This window comes from Nomascus leucogenys, chromosome 17, assembly GCF_006542625.1.
Source record: "Nomascus leucogenys isolate Asia chromosome 17, Asia_NLE_v1, whole genome shotgun sequence".
NCBI classification, from domain to species: Eukaryota; Metazoa; Chordata; class Mammalia; order Primates; family Hylobatidae; genus Nomascus; species Nomascus leucogenys.
The window spans coordinates 35,547,794-35,566,833 of NC_044397.1; the positions used below are offsets into that span (position 1 = coordinate 35,547,794).

A 19,040-nucleotide genomic window follows, 5' to 3' on the forward strand; every position below is an offset into this window, starting at 1 on the left:
GACCACCTCACAGAGTACTGCCAGCATCACTTCTTCGATCACCACCACCGAGATCATTTCACACAGTACTCCCAGCTACACTTCTTCAATCGCCACCACTGGGACACCCTCACACACTACTCCCAGCTTCACTTCTATGATCACCACCACCGAGAGCACATCTCACAGTGATCCCAGCTTGACTTCTGGCATCACCACTACTGTGAACAGGTCATACAGTCCTCCCATCTTCACTTCTTCGATCACCACCACCGAGACCACCTCACACAGTCTTCCAGGCTTCACTTTTTCGATCACCACCACCGAGACCACCTCACACAGTACTCCCAGCTTCACTTCTTCAATCACTACCACCGAAACCCCCTCACGCAGTAATCCCAGCTTCACTTCTTTCATCACCACCACAGAGTCCACCTCACACAGTCCTCCCAGCTTCACTTCTGTGATTGCCACCACAAAGACCACCTCACACAGTACTCCCATCTTCACTTCTTCGATCACCACCACCGAGACCACCTCACACAGTCCTCCCAGCTTCAATTCTTCGATCACTACCACTGAGACCCCCTCACACAGTAATCCCAGCTTCACATCTTCGATCACCACCACCGAGTCCACCTCACACAGTCCTCTGGGCTTCACTTCTGCGATCGCCACCACAGGGATCACCTCACACAATACTCCCAGATTCACTTCTTCGATCGCCACCACTGAGACCATCTCACACAGTACTCCCAGCTTCACTTCATCGATCACCAGCACCGAGACCATCTCACACAGTACTTCCAGCTTCAGTTCTTTGATCACCACCACGGAGAGAACCTCACAGAGTTCTTCCAGCTTAAGTTCTTTGATCACCACCACAAAGTCCACCCCACACAATCCTCTGAGCTTCACTTCTGCTATCACTACCAAAGGGATGACGTCACACAGTACTCCCAGGTTCACTTCTGCGATTGCCAGCACCAAGACCACTTCACAGAGTACTCCCAGTTTGACTTCTCTCATCGCCACCACTGGGACCAGCTCACCCAGTACCCTCGGCTTTAGTTCTTCGATCGCCACCACTGAGACAACCTCACACAGTACTACCAGCTTCACTTCTTCGATTGCCACCAGCGAGACCACATCACACAATACTCCTGGCTCCACTTCTTCGATCGCCACCACCAAGACCACCTCACACAGTACTCCCAGCTTCACTTCTTCAATCACCACCACTGAGTCCACCTCAGACAGTACTGCCAGAAACACTTCTTCGATCACCACCACCGAGATCATTTCACGCAGTACTCCCATCTACACTTCTTCCATCGCCACCACTGGGAACCCTCACGCACTACTCCCAGCTTCACTTCTACCATCACCACCACCACCGAGAGCACATCTCACAGTGATCCCAGCTTGACTTCTGCCATCACCACCACTGAGACCCAGTCATACAGTCCTCCCATCTTCACTTCTTTGATCACCACAACAGAGACCACCTCACACAGTACTCCCAGCTTCACTACTTCGATCACCACCACCGAGACCACCTCACAGAGTCTTCCAGGCTTCACTTTTTCAATCCACACCACCGAGACCACCTCACACAGTCCTCCCAGCTTCACTTCCTCCAGTACCACCGAGACCCCTTCACGTAGTCCTCCTGCCTTCTCTTCTTCAATTGACAACTCCAAGACCACCTCAACCAGTCCTCCCAGATTCACCGCTGCGATCGCCACCACCAAGACCACCTCACGCAGTACTCCCAGGTTCACTTCTGCGATTGCCAGCACCAAGACCACTTCACAGAATACTCCCAGTTTGACTTCTCTCATCGCCACCACTGGGACCAGCTCACACAATACCCTCGGCTTTAGTTCTTCAATCGCCACCACTGAGACAACCTCACACAGTACTGCTGGCTTCACTTCTTCAATAGCCACCAGCGAGACCACATCACACAATACTCCTGGCTTCACTTCTTCGATCGCCACCACCGAGACCACCTCACACAGTACTCCCAGCTTCACTTCTTCAATCACCACCACTGAGATCATCTCACATAGTACTCCCAGCTACATTTCTTCGACTGCCACCACTGAGACACCGTCACACAGTACTCCCAGCTTCTCTTTTTCAATCGCGACCACTGAGATCATATCACACAGGACTCCCAGGTTGACTTCTGTGATCACTACCACTAAGAGCATGTCACACAGTATTCCAAGCTTCGCTTCTTTGATCACCACCAGCGAGACTACCTCACACCTTCCTCCTAGGTTCACTTCTTTGATCACCACCACTGAGACCACCTCAAACAGTCCTCCCGGCTTCACTTCTTCGATCACCAGCACTGAGACCACCTCACACAGTCCTCCCAGCTTCACTTCCTCAAGCACCACCACTGAGACCCCTTCACATAGTCCTCCTGCCTTCTCCTCTTCAATTGACACCTCCAAGACCACCTCAACCAGTTCTCCGAGATTCACCTCTGCGATCGCCACCACCAAGACCACCTCACACAGTACTCCCAGGTTCACTTCTGCGATTGCCAGCACCAAGACCACTTCACAGAGTAGTCCCAGTTTGACTTCTCTCATCGCCACCACTGGGACCAGCTCACACAGTACCCTCGGCTTTAGTTCTTCGATCGCCACCACTGAGACAACCTCACACAGTACTGCCGGCTTCACTTCTTCGATCGCCACCAGCGAGACCACGTCACACAATACTCCTGGCTTTACTTCTTTGATCGCCACCACCGAGACCACCTCACACAGTACTCCCAGCTTCACTTCTTCAATTACCACCACTGAGACCACCTCACAGAGTACTGCCAGCATCACTTCTTTGATCACCACCACCGAGATCATTTCACGCAGTACTCCCAGCTACACTTCTTCAATCGCCACCACTGGGACACCCTCACACACTACTCCCAGCTTCACTTCTATGATCACCACCACCGAGAGCACATCTCACAGTGATCCCAGCTTGACTTCTGGCATCACCACTACTGTGAACAGGTCATACAGTCCTCCCATCTTCACTTCTTCGATCACCACCACCGAGACCACCTCACACAGTCTTCCAGGCTTCACTTCTTCGATCCCCACCACCGAGACCACCTCACACAGTCCTCCCAGCTTCACTTCTTCAATCACTACCACCGAAACCCCCTCACGCAGTAATCCCAGCTTCACTTCTTTCATCACCACCACAGAGTCCACCTCACACAGTCCTCCCAGCTTCACTTCTGTGATTGCCACCACAAAGACCACCTCACACAGTACTCCCATCTTCACTTCTTCCATCACCACCACCGAGACCACCTCACACAGTCCTCCCAGCTTCAATTCTTCGATCACTACCACTGAGACCCCCTCACACAGTAATCCCAGCTTCACATCTTTGATCACCACCACCGAGTCCACCTCACACAGTCCTCTGGGCTTCACTTCTGCGATCGCCACCACAGGGATCACCTCACACAATACTCCCATTTTCACTTCTTCGATCGCCACCACTGAGACCATCTCACACAGTACTCCCAGCTTCACTTCATCGATCACCAGCACCGAGACCATCTCACACAGTACTTCCAGCTTCAGTTCTTTGATCACCACCACGGAGAGAACCTCACAGAGTTCTTCCAGCTTAAGTTCTTTGATCACCACCACAAAGTCCATCCCACACAATCCTCTGAGCTTCACTTCTGCTATCACTACCAAAGGGATGACGTCACACAGTACTCCCAGGTTCACTTCTGCGATTGCCAGCACCAAGACCACTTCACAGAGTACTCCCAGTTTGACTTCTCTCATCGCCACCACTGGGACCAGCTCACCCAGTACCCTCGGCTTTAGTTCTTCGATCGCCACCACTGAGACAACCTCACACGGTACTGCCGGCTTCACTTCTTCGATTGCCACCAGCGAGACCACATCACACAATACTCCTGGCTCCACTTCTTCGATCGCCACCACCGAGACCACCTCACACAGTACTCCCAGCTTCACTTCTTCAATCACCACCACTGAGTCCACCTCACACAGTACTGCCAGAATCACTTCTTCGATCACCACCACCGAGATCATTTCACGCAGTACTCCCATCTACACTTCTTCCATCGCCACCACTGGGACACCCTCACACACTACTCCCAGCTTCACTTCTACCATCACCACCACCACCGAGAGCACATCTCACAGTGATCCCAGCTTGACTTCTGCCATCACCACCACTGAGACCCAGTCATACAGTCCTCCCATCTTCACTTCTTTGATCACCACAACAGAGACCACCTCACACAGTACTCCCAGCTTCACTACTTCGATCACCACCACCGAGACCACCTCACAGAGTCTTCCAGGCTTCACTTTTTCAATCCCCACCACCGAGACCAGCTCACACAGTCCTCCCAGCTTCACTTCCTCCAGTACCACCACTGAGACCCCTTCACGTAGTCCTCCTGCCTTCTCTTCTTCAATTGACAACTCCAAGACCACCTCAACCAGTCCTCCCAGATTCACCGCTGCGATCGCCACCACCAAGACCACCTCACGCAGTACTCCCAGGTTCACTTCTGCGATTGCCAGCACCAAGACCACTTCACAGAATACTCCCAGTTTGACTTCTCTCATCGCCACCACTGGGACCAGCTCACACAATACCCTCGGCTTTAGTTCTTCAATCGCCACCACTGAGACAACCTCACACAGTACTGCTGGCTTCACTTCTTCAATAGCCACCAGCGAGACCACATCACACAATACTCCTGGCTTCACTTCTTCGATCGCCACCACCGAGACCACCTCACACAGTACTCCCAGCTTCACTTCTTCAATCACCACCACTGAGATCATCTCACATAGTACTCCCAGCTACATTTCTTCGACTGCCACCACTGAGACACCGTCACACAGTACTCCCAGCTTCTCTTTTTCAATCGCGACCACTGAGATCATATCACACAGGACTCCCAGGTGGACTTCTGTGATCACTACCACTAAGAGCATGTCACACAGTATTCCAAGCTTCGCTTCTTTGATCACCACCAGCGAGACTACCTCACACCTTCCTCCTAGGTTCACTTCTTTGATCACCACCACTGAGACCACCTCAAACAGTCCTCCCGGCTTCACTTCTTCGATCACCAGCACTGAGACCACCTCACACAGTCCTCCCAGCTTCACTTCCTCAAGCACCACCACTGAGACCCCTTCACATAGTCCTCCTGCCTTCTCCTCTTCAATTGACACCTCCAAGACCACCTCAACCAGTTCTCCGAGATTCACCTCTGCGATCGCCACCACCAAGACCACCTCACACAGTACTCCCAGGTTCACTTCTGCGATTGCCAGCACCAAGACCACTTCACAGAGTAGTCCCAGTTTGACTTCTCTCATCGCCACCACTGGGACCAGCTCACACAGTACCCTCGGCTTTAGTTCTTCGATCGCCACCACTGAGACAACCTCACACAGTACTGCCGGCTTCACTTCTTCGATCGCCACCAGCGAGACCACGTCACACAATACTCCTGGCTTTACTTCTTTGATCGCCACCACCGAGACCACCTCACACAGTACTCCCAGCTTCACTTCTTCAATTACCACCACTGAGACCACCTCACAGAGTACTGCCAGCATCACTTCTTTGATCACCACCACCGAGATCATTTCACGCAGTACTCCCAGCTACACTTCTTCAATCGCCACCACTGGGACACCCTCACACACTACTCCCAGCTTCACTTCTATGATCACCACCACCGAGAGCACATCTCACAGTGATCCCAGCTTGACTTCTGGCATCACCACTACTGTGAACAGGTCATACAGTCCTCCCATCTTCACTTCTTCGATCACCACCACCGAGACCACCTCACACAGTCTTCCAGGCTTCACTTTTTCGATCCCCACCACCGAGACCACCTCACACAGTCCTCCCAGCTTCACTTCTTCAATCACTACCACCGAAACCCCCTCACGCAGTAATCCCAGCTTCACTTCTTTCATCACCACCACAGAGTCCACCTCACACAGTCCTCCCAGCTTCACTTCTGTGATTGCCACCACAAAGACCACCTCACACAGTACTCCCATCTTCACTTCTTCCATCACCACCACCGAGACCACCTCACACAGTCCTCCCAGCTTCAATTCTTCGATCACTACCACTGAGACCCCCTCACACAGTAATCCCAGCTTCACATCTTTGATCACCACCACCGAGTCCACCTCACACAGTCCTCTGGGCTTCACTTCTGCGATCGCCACCACAGGGATCACCTCACACAATACTCCCATTTTCACTTCTTCGATCGCCACCACTGAGACCATCTCACACAGTACTCCCAGCTTCACTTCATCGATCACCAGCACCGAGACCATCTCACACAGTACTTCCAGCTTCAGTTCTTTGATCACCACCACGGAGAGAACCTCACAGAGTTCTTCCAGCTTAAGTTCTTTGATCACCACCACAAAGTCCATCCCACACAATCCTCTGAGCTTCACTTCTGCTATCACTACCAAAGGGATGACGTCACACAGTACTCCCAGGTTCACTTCTGCGATTGCCAGCACCAAGACCACTTCACAGAGTACTCCCAGTTTGACTTCTCTCATCGCCACCACTGGGACCAGCTCACCCAGTACCCTCGGCTTTAGTTCTTCGATCGCCACCACTGAGACAACCTCACACGGTACTGCCGGCTTCACTTCTTCGATTGCCACCAGCGAGACCACATCACACAATACTCCTGGCTCCACTTCTTCGATCGCCACCACCGAGACCACCTCACACAGTACTCCCAGCTTCACTTCTTCAATCACCACCACTGAGTCCACCTCACACAGTACTGCCAGAATCACTTCTTCGATCACCACCACCGAGATCATTTCACGCAGTACTCCCATCTACACTTCTTCCATCGCCACCACTGGGACACCCTCACACACTACTCCCAGCTTCACTTCTACCATCACCACCACCACCGAGAGCACATCTCACAGTGATCCCAGCTTGACTTCTGCCATCACCACCACTGAGACCCAGTCATACAGTCCTCCCATCTTCACTTCTTTGATCACCACAACAGAGACCACCTCACACAGTACTCCCAGCTTCACTTCTTCGATCACCACCACCGAGACCACCTCACAGAGTCTTCCAGGCTTCACTTTTTCAATCCCCACCACCGAGACCAGCTCACACAGTCCTCCCAGCTTCACTTCCTCCAGTACCACCACTGAGACCCCTTCACGTAGTCCTCCTGCCTTCTCTTCTTCAATTGACAACTCCAAGACCACCTCAACCAGTCCTCCCAGATTCACCGCTGCGATCGCCACCACCAAGACCACCTCACGCAGTACTCCCAGGTTCACTTCTGCGATTGCCAGCACCAAGACCACTTCACAGAATACTCCCAGTTTGACTTCTCTCATCGCCACCACTGGGACCAGCTCACACAATACCCTCGGCTTTAGTTCTTCAATCGCCACCACTGAGACAACCTCACACAGTACTGCTGGCTTCACTTCTTCAATAGCCACCAGCGAGACCACATCACACAATACTCCTGGCTTCACTTCTTCGATCGCCACCACCGAGACCACCTCACACAGTACTCCCAGCTTCACTTCTTCAATCACCACCACTGAGATCATCTCACATAGTACTCCCAGCTACATTTCTTCGACTGCCACCACTGAGACACCGTCACACAGTACTCCCAGCTTCTCTTTTTCAATCGCGACCACTGAGATCATATCACACAGGACTCCCAGGTGGACTTCTGTGATCACTACCACTAAGAGCATGTCACACAGTATTCCAAGCTTCGCTTCTTTGATCACCACCAGCGAGACTACCTCACACCTTCCTCCTAGGTTCACTTCTTTGATCACCACCACTGAGACCACCTCAAACAGTCCTCCCGGCTTCACTTCTTCGATCACCACCACTGAGACCACCTCACACAGTCCTCCCAGCTTCACTTCCTCAAGCACCACCACTGAGACCCCTTCACATAGTCCTCCTGCCTTCTCCTCTTCAATTGACACCTCCAAGACCACCTCAACCAGTTCTCCGAGATTCACCTCTGCGATCGCCACCACCAAGACCACCTCACACAGTACTCCCAGGTTCACTTCTGCGATTGCCAGCACCAAGACCACTTCACAGAGTAGTCCCAGTTTGACTTCTCTCATCGCCACCACTGGGACCAGCTCACACAGTACCCTCGGCTTTAGTTCTTCGATCGCCACCACTGAGACAACCTCACACAGTACTGCCGGCTTCACTTCTTCGATCGCCACCAGCGAGACCACGTCACACAATACTCCTGGCTTTACTTCTTTGATCGCCACCACCGAGACCACCTCACACAGTACTCCCAGCTTCACTTCTTCAATTACCACCACTGAGACCACCTCACAGAGTACTGCCAGCATCACTTCTTTGATCACCACCACCGAGATCATTTCACGCAGTACTCCCAGCTACACTTCTTCAATCGCCACCACTGGGACACCCTCACACACTACTCCCAGCTTCACTTCTATGATCACCACCACCGAGAGCACATCTCACAGTGATCCCAGCTTGACTTCTGGCATCACCACTACTGTGAACAGGTCATACAGTCCTCCCATCTTCACTTCTTCGATCACCACCACCGAGACCACCTCACACAGTCTTCCAGGCTTCACTTTTTCGATCCCCACCACCGAGACCACCTCACACAGTCCTCCCAGCTTCACTTCTTCAATCACTACCACCGAAACCCCCTCACGCAGTAATCCCAGCTTCACTTCTTTCATCACCACCACAGAGTCCACCTCACACAGTCCTCCCAGCTTCACTTCTGTGATTGCCACCACAAAGACCACCTCACACAGTACTCCCATCTTCACTTCTTCCATCACCACCACCGAGACCACCTCACACAGTCCTCCCAGCTTCAATTCTTCGATCACCACCACTGAGACCCCCTCACACAGTAATCCCAGCTTCACATCTTTGATCACCACCACCGAGTCCACCTCACACAGTCCTCTGGGCTTCACTTCTGCGATCGCCACCACAGGGATCACCTCACACAATACTCCCATTTTCACTTCTTCGATCGCCACCACTGAGACCATCTCACACAGTACTCCCAGCTTCACTTCATCGATCACCAGCACCGAGACCATCTCACACAGTACTTCCAGCTTCAGTTCTTTGATCACCACCACGGAGAGAACCTCACAGAGTTCTTCCAGCTTAAGTTCTTTGATCACCACCACAAAGTCCATCCCACACAATCCTCTGAGCTTCACTTCTGCTATCACTACCAAAGGGATGACGTCACACAGTACTCCCAGGTTCACTTCTGCGATTGCCAGCACCAAGACCACTTCACAGAGTACTCCCAGTTTGACTTCTCTCATCGCCACCACTGGGACCAGCTCACCCAGTACCCTCGGCTTTAGTTCTTCGATCGCCACCACTGAGACAACCTCACACGGTACTGCCGGCTTCACTTCTTCGATTGCCACCAGCGAGACCACATCACACAATACTCCTGGCTCCACTTCTTCGATCGCCACCACCGAGACCACCTCACACAGTACTCCCAGCTTCACTTCTTCAATCACCACCACTGAGACCACCTCACACAGTACTGCCAGAATCACTTCTTCGATCACCACCACCGAGATCATTTCACGCAGTACTCCCATCTACACTTCTTCCATCGCCACCACTGGGACCCCCTCACACACTACTCCCAGCTTCACTTCTACCATCACCACCACCACCGAGAGCACATCTCACAGTGATCCCAGCTTGACTTCTGCCATCACCACCACTGAGACCCAGTCATACAGTCCTCCCATCTTCACTTCTTTGATCACCACAACAGAGACCACCTCACACAGTACTCCCAGCTTCACTACTTCGATCACCACCACCGAGACCACCTCACAGAGTCTTCCAGGCTTCACTTTTTCAATCCCCACCACCGAGACCAGCTCACACAGTCCTCCCAGCTTCACTTCCTCCAGTACCACCACTGAGACCCCTTCACGTAGTCCTCCTGCCTTCTCTTCTTCAATTGACAACTCCAAGACCACCTCAACCAGTCCTCCCAGATTCACCGCTGCGATCGCCACCACCAAGACCACCTCACGCAGTACTCCCAGGTTCACTTCTGCGATTGCCAGCACCAAGACCACTTCACAGAATACTCCCAGTTTGACTTCTCTCATCGCCACCACTGGGACCAGCTCACACAATACCCTCGGCTTTAGTTCTTCAATCGCCACCACTGAGACAACCTCACACAGTACTGCTGGCTTCACTTCTTCAATAGCCACCAGCGAGACCACATCACACAATACTCCTGGCTTCACTTCTTCGATCGCCACCACCGAGACCACCTCACACAGTACTCCCAGCTTCACTTCTTCAATCACCACCACTGAGATCATCTCACATAGTACTCCCAGCTACATTTCTTCGACTGCCACCACTGAGACACCGTCACACAGTACTCCCAGCTTCTCTTTTTCAATCGCGACCACTGAGATCATATCACACAGGACTCCCAGGTGGACTTCTGTGATCACTACCACTAAGAGCATGTCACACAGTATTCCAAGCTTCGCTTCTTTGATCACCACCAGCGAGACTACCTCACACCTTCCTCCTAGGTTCACTTCTTTGATCACCACCACTGAGACCACCTCAAACAGTCCTCCCGGCTTCACTTCTTCGATCACCAGCACTGAGACCACCTCACACAGTCCTCCCAGCTTCACTTCCTCAAGCACCACCACTGAGACCCCTTCACATAGTCCTCCTGCCTTCTCCTCTTCAATTGACACCTCCAAGACCACCTCAACCAGTTCTCCGAGATTCACCTCTGCGATCGCCACCACCAAGACCACCTCACACAGTACTCCCAGGTTCACTTCTGCGATTGCCAGCACCAAGACCACTTCACAGAGTAGTCCCAGTTTGACTTCTCTCATCGCCACCACTGGGACCAGCTCACACAGTACCCTCGGCTTTAGTTCTTCGATCGCCACCACTGAGACAACCTCACACAGTACTGCCGGCTTCACTTCTTCGATCGCCACCAGCGAGACCACGTCACACAATACTCCTGGCTTTACTTCTTTGATCGCCACCACCGAGACCACCTCACACAGTACTCCCAGCTTCACTTCTTCAATTACCACCACTGAGACCACCTCACAGAGTACTGCCAGCATCACTTCTTTGATCACCACCACCGAGATCATTTCACGCAGTACTCCCAGCTACACTTCTTCAATCGCCACCACTGGGACACCCTCACACACTACTCCCAGCTTCACTTCTATGATCACCACCACCGAGAGCACATCTCACAGTGATCCCAGCTTGACTTCTGGCATCACCACTACTGTGAACAGGTCATACAGTCCTCCCATCTTCACTTCTTCGATCACCACCACCGAGACCACCTCACACAGTCTTCCAGGCTTCACTTTTTCGATCCCCACCACCGAGACCACCTCACACAGTCCTCCCAGCTTCACTTCTTCAATCACTACCACCGAAACCCCCTCACGCAGTAATCCCAGCTTCACTTCTTTCATCACCACCACAGAGTCCACCTCACACAGTCCTCCCAGCTTCACTTCTGTGATTGCCACCACAAAGACCACCTCACACAGTACTCCCATCTTCACTTCTTCCATCACCACCACCGAGACCACCTCACACAGTCCTCCCAGCTTCAATTCTTCGATCACTACCACTGAGACCCCCTCACACAGTAATCCCAGCTTCACATCTTTGATCACCACCACCGAGTCCACCTCACACAGTCCTCTGGGCTTCACTTCTGCGATCGCCACCACAGGGATCACCTCACACAATACTCCCATTTTCACTTCTTCGATCGCCACCACTGAGACCATCTCACACAGTACTCCCAGCTTCACTTCATCGATCACCAGCACCGAGACCATCTCACACAGTACTTCCAGCTTCAGTTCTTTGATCACCACCACGGAGAGAACCTCACAGAGTTCTTCCAGCTTAAGTTCTTTGATCACCACCACAAAGTCCATCCCACACAATCCTCTGAGCTTCACTTCTGCTATCACTACCAAAGGGATGACGTCACACAGTACTCCCAGGTTCACTTCTGCGATTGCCAGCACCAAGACCACTTCACAGAGTACTCCCAGTTTGACTTCTCTCATCGCCACCACTGGGACCAGCTCACCCAGTACCCTCGGCTTTAGTTCTTCGATCGCCACCACTGAGACAACCTCACACGGTACTGCCGGCTTCACTTCTTCGATTGCCACCAGCGAGACCACATCACACAATACTCCTGGCTCCACTTCTTCGATCGCCACCACCGAGACCACCTCACACAGTACTCCCAGCTTCACTTCTTCAATCACCACCACTGAGTCCACCTCACACAGTACTGCCAGAATCACTTCTTCGATCACCACCACCGAGATCATTTCACGCAGTACTCCCATCTACACTTCTTCCATCGCCACCACTGGGACACCCTCACACACTACTCCCAGCTTCACTTCTACCATCACCACCACCACCGAGAGCACATCTCACAGTGATCCCAGCTTGACTTCTGCCATCACCACCACTGAGACCCAGTCATACAGTCCTCCCATCTTCACTTCTTTGATCACCACAACAGAGACCACCTCACACAGTACTCCCAGCTTCACTTCTTCGATCACCACCACCGAGACCACCTCACAGAGTCTTCCAGGCTTCACTTTTTCAATCCCCACCACCGAGACCAGCTCACACAGTCCTCCCAGCTTCACTTCCTCCAGTACCACCACTGAGACCCCTTCACGTAGTCCTCCTGCCTTCTCTTCTTCAATTGACAACTCCAAGACCACCTCAACCAGTCCTCCCAGATTCACCGCTGCGATCGCCACCACCAAGACCACCTCACGCAGTACTCCCAGGTTCACTTCTGCGATTGCCAGCACCAAGACCACTTCACAGAATACTCCCAGTTTGACTTCTCTCATCGCCACCACTGGGACCAGCTCACACAATACCCTCGGCTTTAGTTCTTCAATCGCCACCACTGAGACAACCTCACACAGTACTGCTGGCTTCACTTCTTCAATAGCCACCAGCGAGACCACATCACACAATACTCCTGGCTTCACTTCTTCGATCGCCACCACCGAGACCACCTCACACAGTACTCCCAGCTTCACTTCTTCAATCACCACCACTGAGATCATCTCACATAGTACTCCCAGCTACATTTCTTCGACTGCCACCACTGAGACACCGTCACACAGTACTCCCAGCTTCTCTTTTTCAATCGCGACCACTGAGATCATATCACACAGGACTCCCAGGTGGACTTCTGTGATCACTACCACTAAGAGCATGTCACACAGTATTCCAAGCTTCGCTTCTTTGATCACCACCAGCGAGACTACCTCACACCTTCCTCCTAGGTTCACTTCTTTGATCACCACCACTGAGACCACCTCAAACAGTCCTCCCGGCTTCACTTCTTCGATCACCAGCACTGAGACCACCTCACACAGTCCTCCCAGCTTCACTTCCTCAAGCACCACCACTGAGACCCCTTCACATAGTCCTCCTGCCTTCTCCTCTTCAATTGACACCTCCAAGACCACCTCAACCAGTTCTCCGAGATTCACCTCTGCGATCGCCACCACCAAGACCACCTCACACAGTACTCCCAGGTTCACTTCTGCGATTGCCAGCACCAAGACCACTTCACAGAGTAGTCCCAGTTTGACTTCTCTCATCGCCACCACTGGGACCAGCTCACACAGTACCCTCGGCTTTAGTTCTTCGATCGCCACCACTGAGACAACCTCACACAGTACTGCCGGCTTCACTTCTTCGATCGCCACCAGCGAGACCACGTCACACAATACTCCTGGCTTTACTTCTTTGATCGCCACCACCGAGACCACCTCACACAGTACTCCCAGCTTCACTTCTTCAATTACCACCACTGAGACCACCTCACAGAGTACTGCCAGCATCACTTCTTTGATCACCACCACCGAGATCATTTCACGCAGTACTCCCAGCTACACTTCTTCAATCGCCACCACTGGGACACCCTCACACACTACTCCCAGCTTCACTTCTATGATCACCACCACCGAGAGCACATCTCACAGTGATCCCAGCTTGACTTCTGGCATCACCACTACTGTGAACAGGTCATACAGTCCTCCCATCTTCACTTCTTCGATCACCACCACCGAGACCACCTCACACAGTCTTCCAGGCTTCACTTTTTCGATCCCCACCACCGAGACCACCTCACACAGTCCTCCCAGCTTCACTTCTTCAATCACTACCACCGAAACCCCCTCACGCAGTAATCCCAGCTTCACTTCTTTCATCACCACCACAGAGTCCACCTCACACAGTCCTCCCAGCTTCACTTCTGTGATTGCCACCACAAAGACCACCTCACACAGTACTCCCATCTTCACTTCTTCCATCACCACCACCGAGACCACCTCACACAGTCCTCCCAGCTTCAATTCTTCGATCACTACCACTGAGACCCCCTCACACAGTAATCCCAGCTTCACATCTTTGATCACCACCACCGAGTCCACCTCACACAGTCCTCTGGGCTTCACTTCTGCGATCGCCACCACAGGGATCACCTCACACAATACTCCCATATTCACTTCTTCGATCGCCACCACTGAGACCATCTCACACAGTACTCCCAGCTTCACTTCATCGATCACCAGCACCGAGACCATCTCACACAGTACTTCCAGCTTCAGTTCTTTGATCACCACCACGGAGAGAACCTCACAGAGTTCTTCCAGCTTAAGTTCTTTGATCACCACCACAAAGTCCATCCCACACAATCCTCTGAGCTTCACTTCTGCTATCACTACCAAAGGGATGACGTCACACAGTACTCCCAGGTTCACTTCTGCGATTGCCAGCACCAAGACCACTTCACAGAGTACTCCCAGTTTGACTTCTCTCATCGCCACCACTGGGACCAGCTCACCCAGTACCCTCGGCTTTAGTTCTTCGATCGCCACCACTGAGACAACCTCACACGGTACTGCCGGCTTCACTTCTTCGATTGCCACCAGCGAGACCACATCACACAATACTCCTGGCTCCACTTCTTCGATCGCCACCACCGAGACCACCTCACACAGTACTCCCAGCTTCACTTCTTCAATCACCACCACTGAGTCCACCTCACACAGTACTGCCAGAATCACTTCTTCGATCACCACCACCGAGATCATTTCACGCAGTACTCCCATCTACACTTCTTCCATCGCCACCACTGGGACACCCTCACACACTACTCCCAGCTTCACTTCTACCATCACCACCACCACCGAGAGCACATCTCACAGTGATCCCAGCTTGACTTCTGCCATCACCACCACTGAGACCCAGTCATACAGTCCTCCCATCTTCACTTCTTTGATCACCACAACAGAGACCACCTCACACAGTACTCCCAGCTTCACTACTTCGATCACCACCACCGAGACCACCTCACAGAGTCTTCCAGGCTTCACTTTTTCAATCCCCACCACCGAGACCAGCTCACACAGTCCTCCCAGCTTCACTTCCTCCAGTACCACCACTGAGACCCCTTCACGTAGTCCTCCTGCCTTCTCTTCTTCAATTGACAACTCCAAGACCACCTCAACCAGTCCTCCCAGATTCACCGCTGCGATCGCCACCACCAAGACCACCTCACGCAGTACTCCCAGGTTCACTTCTGCGATTGCCAGCACCAAGACCACTTCACAGAATACTCCCAGTTTGACTTCTCTCATCGCCACCACTGGGACCAGCTCACACAATACCCTCGGCTTTAGTTCTTCAATCGCCACCACTGAGACAACCTCACACAGTACTGCTGGCTTCACTTCTTCAATAGCCACCAGCGAGACCACATCACACAATACTCCTGGCTTCACTTCTTCGATCGCCACCACCGAGACCACCTCACACAGTACTCCCAGCTTCACTTCTTCAATCACCACCACTGAGATCATCTCACATAGTACTCCCAGCTACATTTCTTCGACTGCCACCACTGAGACACCGTCACACAGTACTCCCAGCTTCTCTTTTTCAATCGCGACCACTGAGATCATATCACACAGGACTCCCAGGTGGACTTCTGTGATCACTACCACTAAGAGCATGTCACACAGTATTCCAAGCTTCGCTTCTTTGATCACCACCAGCGAGACTACCTCACACCTTCCTCCTAGGTTCACTTCTTTGATCACCACCACTGAGACCACCTCAAACAGTCCTCCCGGCTTCACTTCTTCGATCACCAGCACTGAGACCACCTCACACAGTCCTCCCAGCTTCACTTCCTCAAGCACCACCACTGAGACCCCTTCACATAGTCCTCCTGCCTTCTCCTCTTCAATTGACACCTCCAAGACCACCTCAACCAGTTCTCCGAGATTCACCTCTGCGATCGCCACCACCAAGACCACCTCACACAGTACTCCCAGGTTCACTTCTGCGATTGCCAGCACCAAGACCACTTCACAGAGTAGTCCCAGTTTGACTTCTCTCATCGCCACCACTGGGACCAGCTCACACAGTACCCTCGGCTTTAGTTCTTCGATCGCCACCACTGAGACAACCTCACACAGTACTGCCGGCTTCACTTCTTCGATCGCCACCAGCGAGACCACGTCACACAATACTCCTGGCTTTACTTCTTTGATCGCCACCACCGAGACCACCTCACACAGTACTCCCAGCTTCACTTCTTCAATTACCACCACTGAGACCACCTCACAGAGTACTGCCAGCATCACTTCTTTGATCACCACCACCGAGATCATTTCACGCAGTACTCCCAGCTACACTTCTTCAATCGCCACCACTGGGACACCCTCACACACTACTCCCAGCTTCACTTCTATGATCACCACCACCGAGAGCACATCTCACAGTGATCCCAGCTTGACTTCTGGCATCACCACTACTGTGAACAGGTCATACAGTCCTCCCATCTTCACTTCTTCGATCACCACCACCGAGACCACCTCACACAGTCTTCCAGGCTTCACTTATTCGATCCCCACCACCGAGACCACCTCACACAGTCCTCCCAGCTTCACTTCTTCAATCACTACCACCGAAACCCCCTCACGCAGTAATCCCAGCTTCACTTCTTTCATCACCACCACAGAGTCCACCTCACACAGTCCTCCCAGCTTCACTTCTGTGATTGCCACCACAAAGACCACCTCACACAGTACTCCCATCTTCACTTCTTCCATCACCACCACCGAGACCACCTCACACAGTCCTCCCAGCTTCAATTCTTCGATCACTACCACTGAGACCCCCTCACACAGTAATCCCAGCTTCACATCTTTGATCACCACCACCGAGTCCACCTCACACAGTCCTCTGGGCTTCACTTCTGCGATCGCCACCACAGGGATCACCTCACACAATACTCCCATTTTCACTTCTTCGATCGCCACCACTGAGACCATCTCACACAGTACTCCCAGCTTCACTTCATCGATCACCAGCACCGAGACCATCTCACACAGTACTTCCAGCTTCAGTTCTTTGATCACCACCACGGAGAGAACCTCACAGAGTTCTTCCAGCTTAAGTTCTTTGATCACCACCACAAAGTCCATCCCACACAATCCTCTGAGCTTCACTTCTGCTATCACTACCAAAGGGATGACGTCACACAGTACTCCCAGGTTCACTTCTGCGATTGCCAGCACCAAGACCACTTCACAGAGTACTCCCAGTTTGACTTCTCTCATCGCCACCACTGGGACCAGCTCACCCAGTACCCTCGGCTTTAGTTCTTCGATCGCCACCACTGAGACAACCTCACACGGTACTGCCGGCTTCACTTCTTCGATTGCCACCAGCGAGACCACATCACACAATACTCCTGGCTCCACTTCTTCGATCGCCACCACCGAGACCACCTCACACAGTACTCCCAGCTTCACTTCTTCAATCACCACCACTGAGTCCACCTCACACAGTACTGCCAGAATCACTTCTTCGATCACCACCACCGAGATCATTTCACGCAGTACTCCCATCTACACTTCTTCCATCGCCACCACTGGGACACCCTCACACACTACTCCCAGCTTCACTTCTACCATCACCACCACCACCGAGAGCACATCTCACAGTGATCCCAGCTTGACTTCTGCCATCACCACCACTGAGACCCAGTCATACAGTCCTCCCATCTTCACTTCTTTGATCACCACAACAGAGACCACCTCACACAGTACTCCCAGCTTCACTACTTCGATCACCACCACCGAGACCACCTCACAGAGTCTTCCAGGCTTCACTTTTTCAATCCCCACCACCGAGACCAGCTCACACAGTCCTCCCAGCTTCACTTCCTCCAGTACCACCACTGAGACCCCTTCACGTAGTCCTCCTGCCTTCTCTTCTTCAATTGACAACTCCAAGACCACCTCAACCAGTCCTCCCAGATTCACCGCTGCGATCGCCACCACCAAGACCACCTCACGCAGTACTCCCAGGTTCACTTCTGCGATTGCCAGCACCAAGACCACTTCACAGAATACTCCCAGTTTGACTTCTCTCATCGCCACCACTGGGACCAGCTCACACAATACCCTCGGCTTTAGTTCTTCAATCGCCACCACTGAGACAACCTCACACAGTACTGCTGGCTTCACTTCTTCAATAGCCACCAGCGAGACCACATCACACAATACTCCTGGCTTCACTTCTTCGATCGCCACCACCGAGACCACCTCACACAGTACTCCCAGCTTCACTTCTTCAATCACCACCACTGAGATCATCTCACATAGTACTCCCAGCTACATTTCTTCGACTGCCACCACTGAGACACCGTCACACAGTACTCCCAGCTTCTCTTTTTCAATCGCGACCACTGAGATCATATCACACAGGACTCCCAGGTGGACTTCTGTGATCACTACCACTAA

At 52.4% G+C, this 19,040-nt stretch overlaps 1 protein-coding gene across 1 annotated transcript; it reads left to right on the plus strand.

The window, feature by feature from the left end:
- The first annotated feature begins 3,723 nt into the window (after positions 1-3,723).
- LOC100599358 (mucin-3A-like) lies at positions 3,724-9,470 on the plus strand. The gene is made up of 4 exons (XM_030795588.1): positions 3,724-4,904; positions 5,004-7,712; positions 7,812-9,199; positions 9,289-9,470. The coding sequence occupies exons 1-4, from the start codon at positions 3,724-3,726 to the stop codon at positions 9,468-9,470; spliced, it is 5,460 nt and encodes a 1,819-aa protein (XP_030651448.1).
- Positions 9,471-19,040: the final 9,570 nt, after the last annotated feature.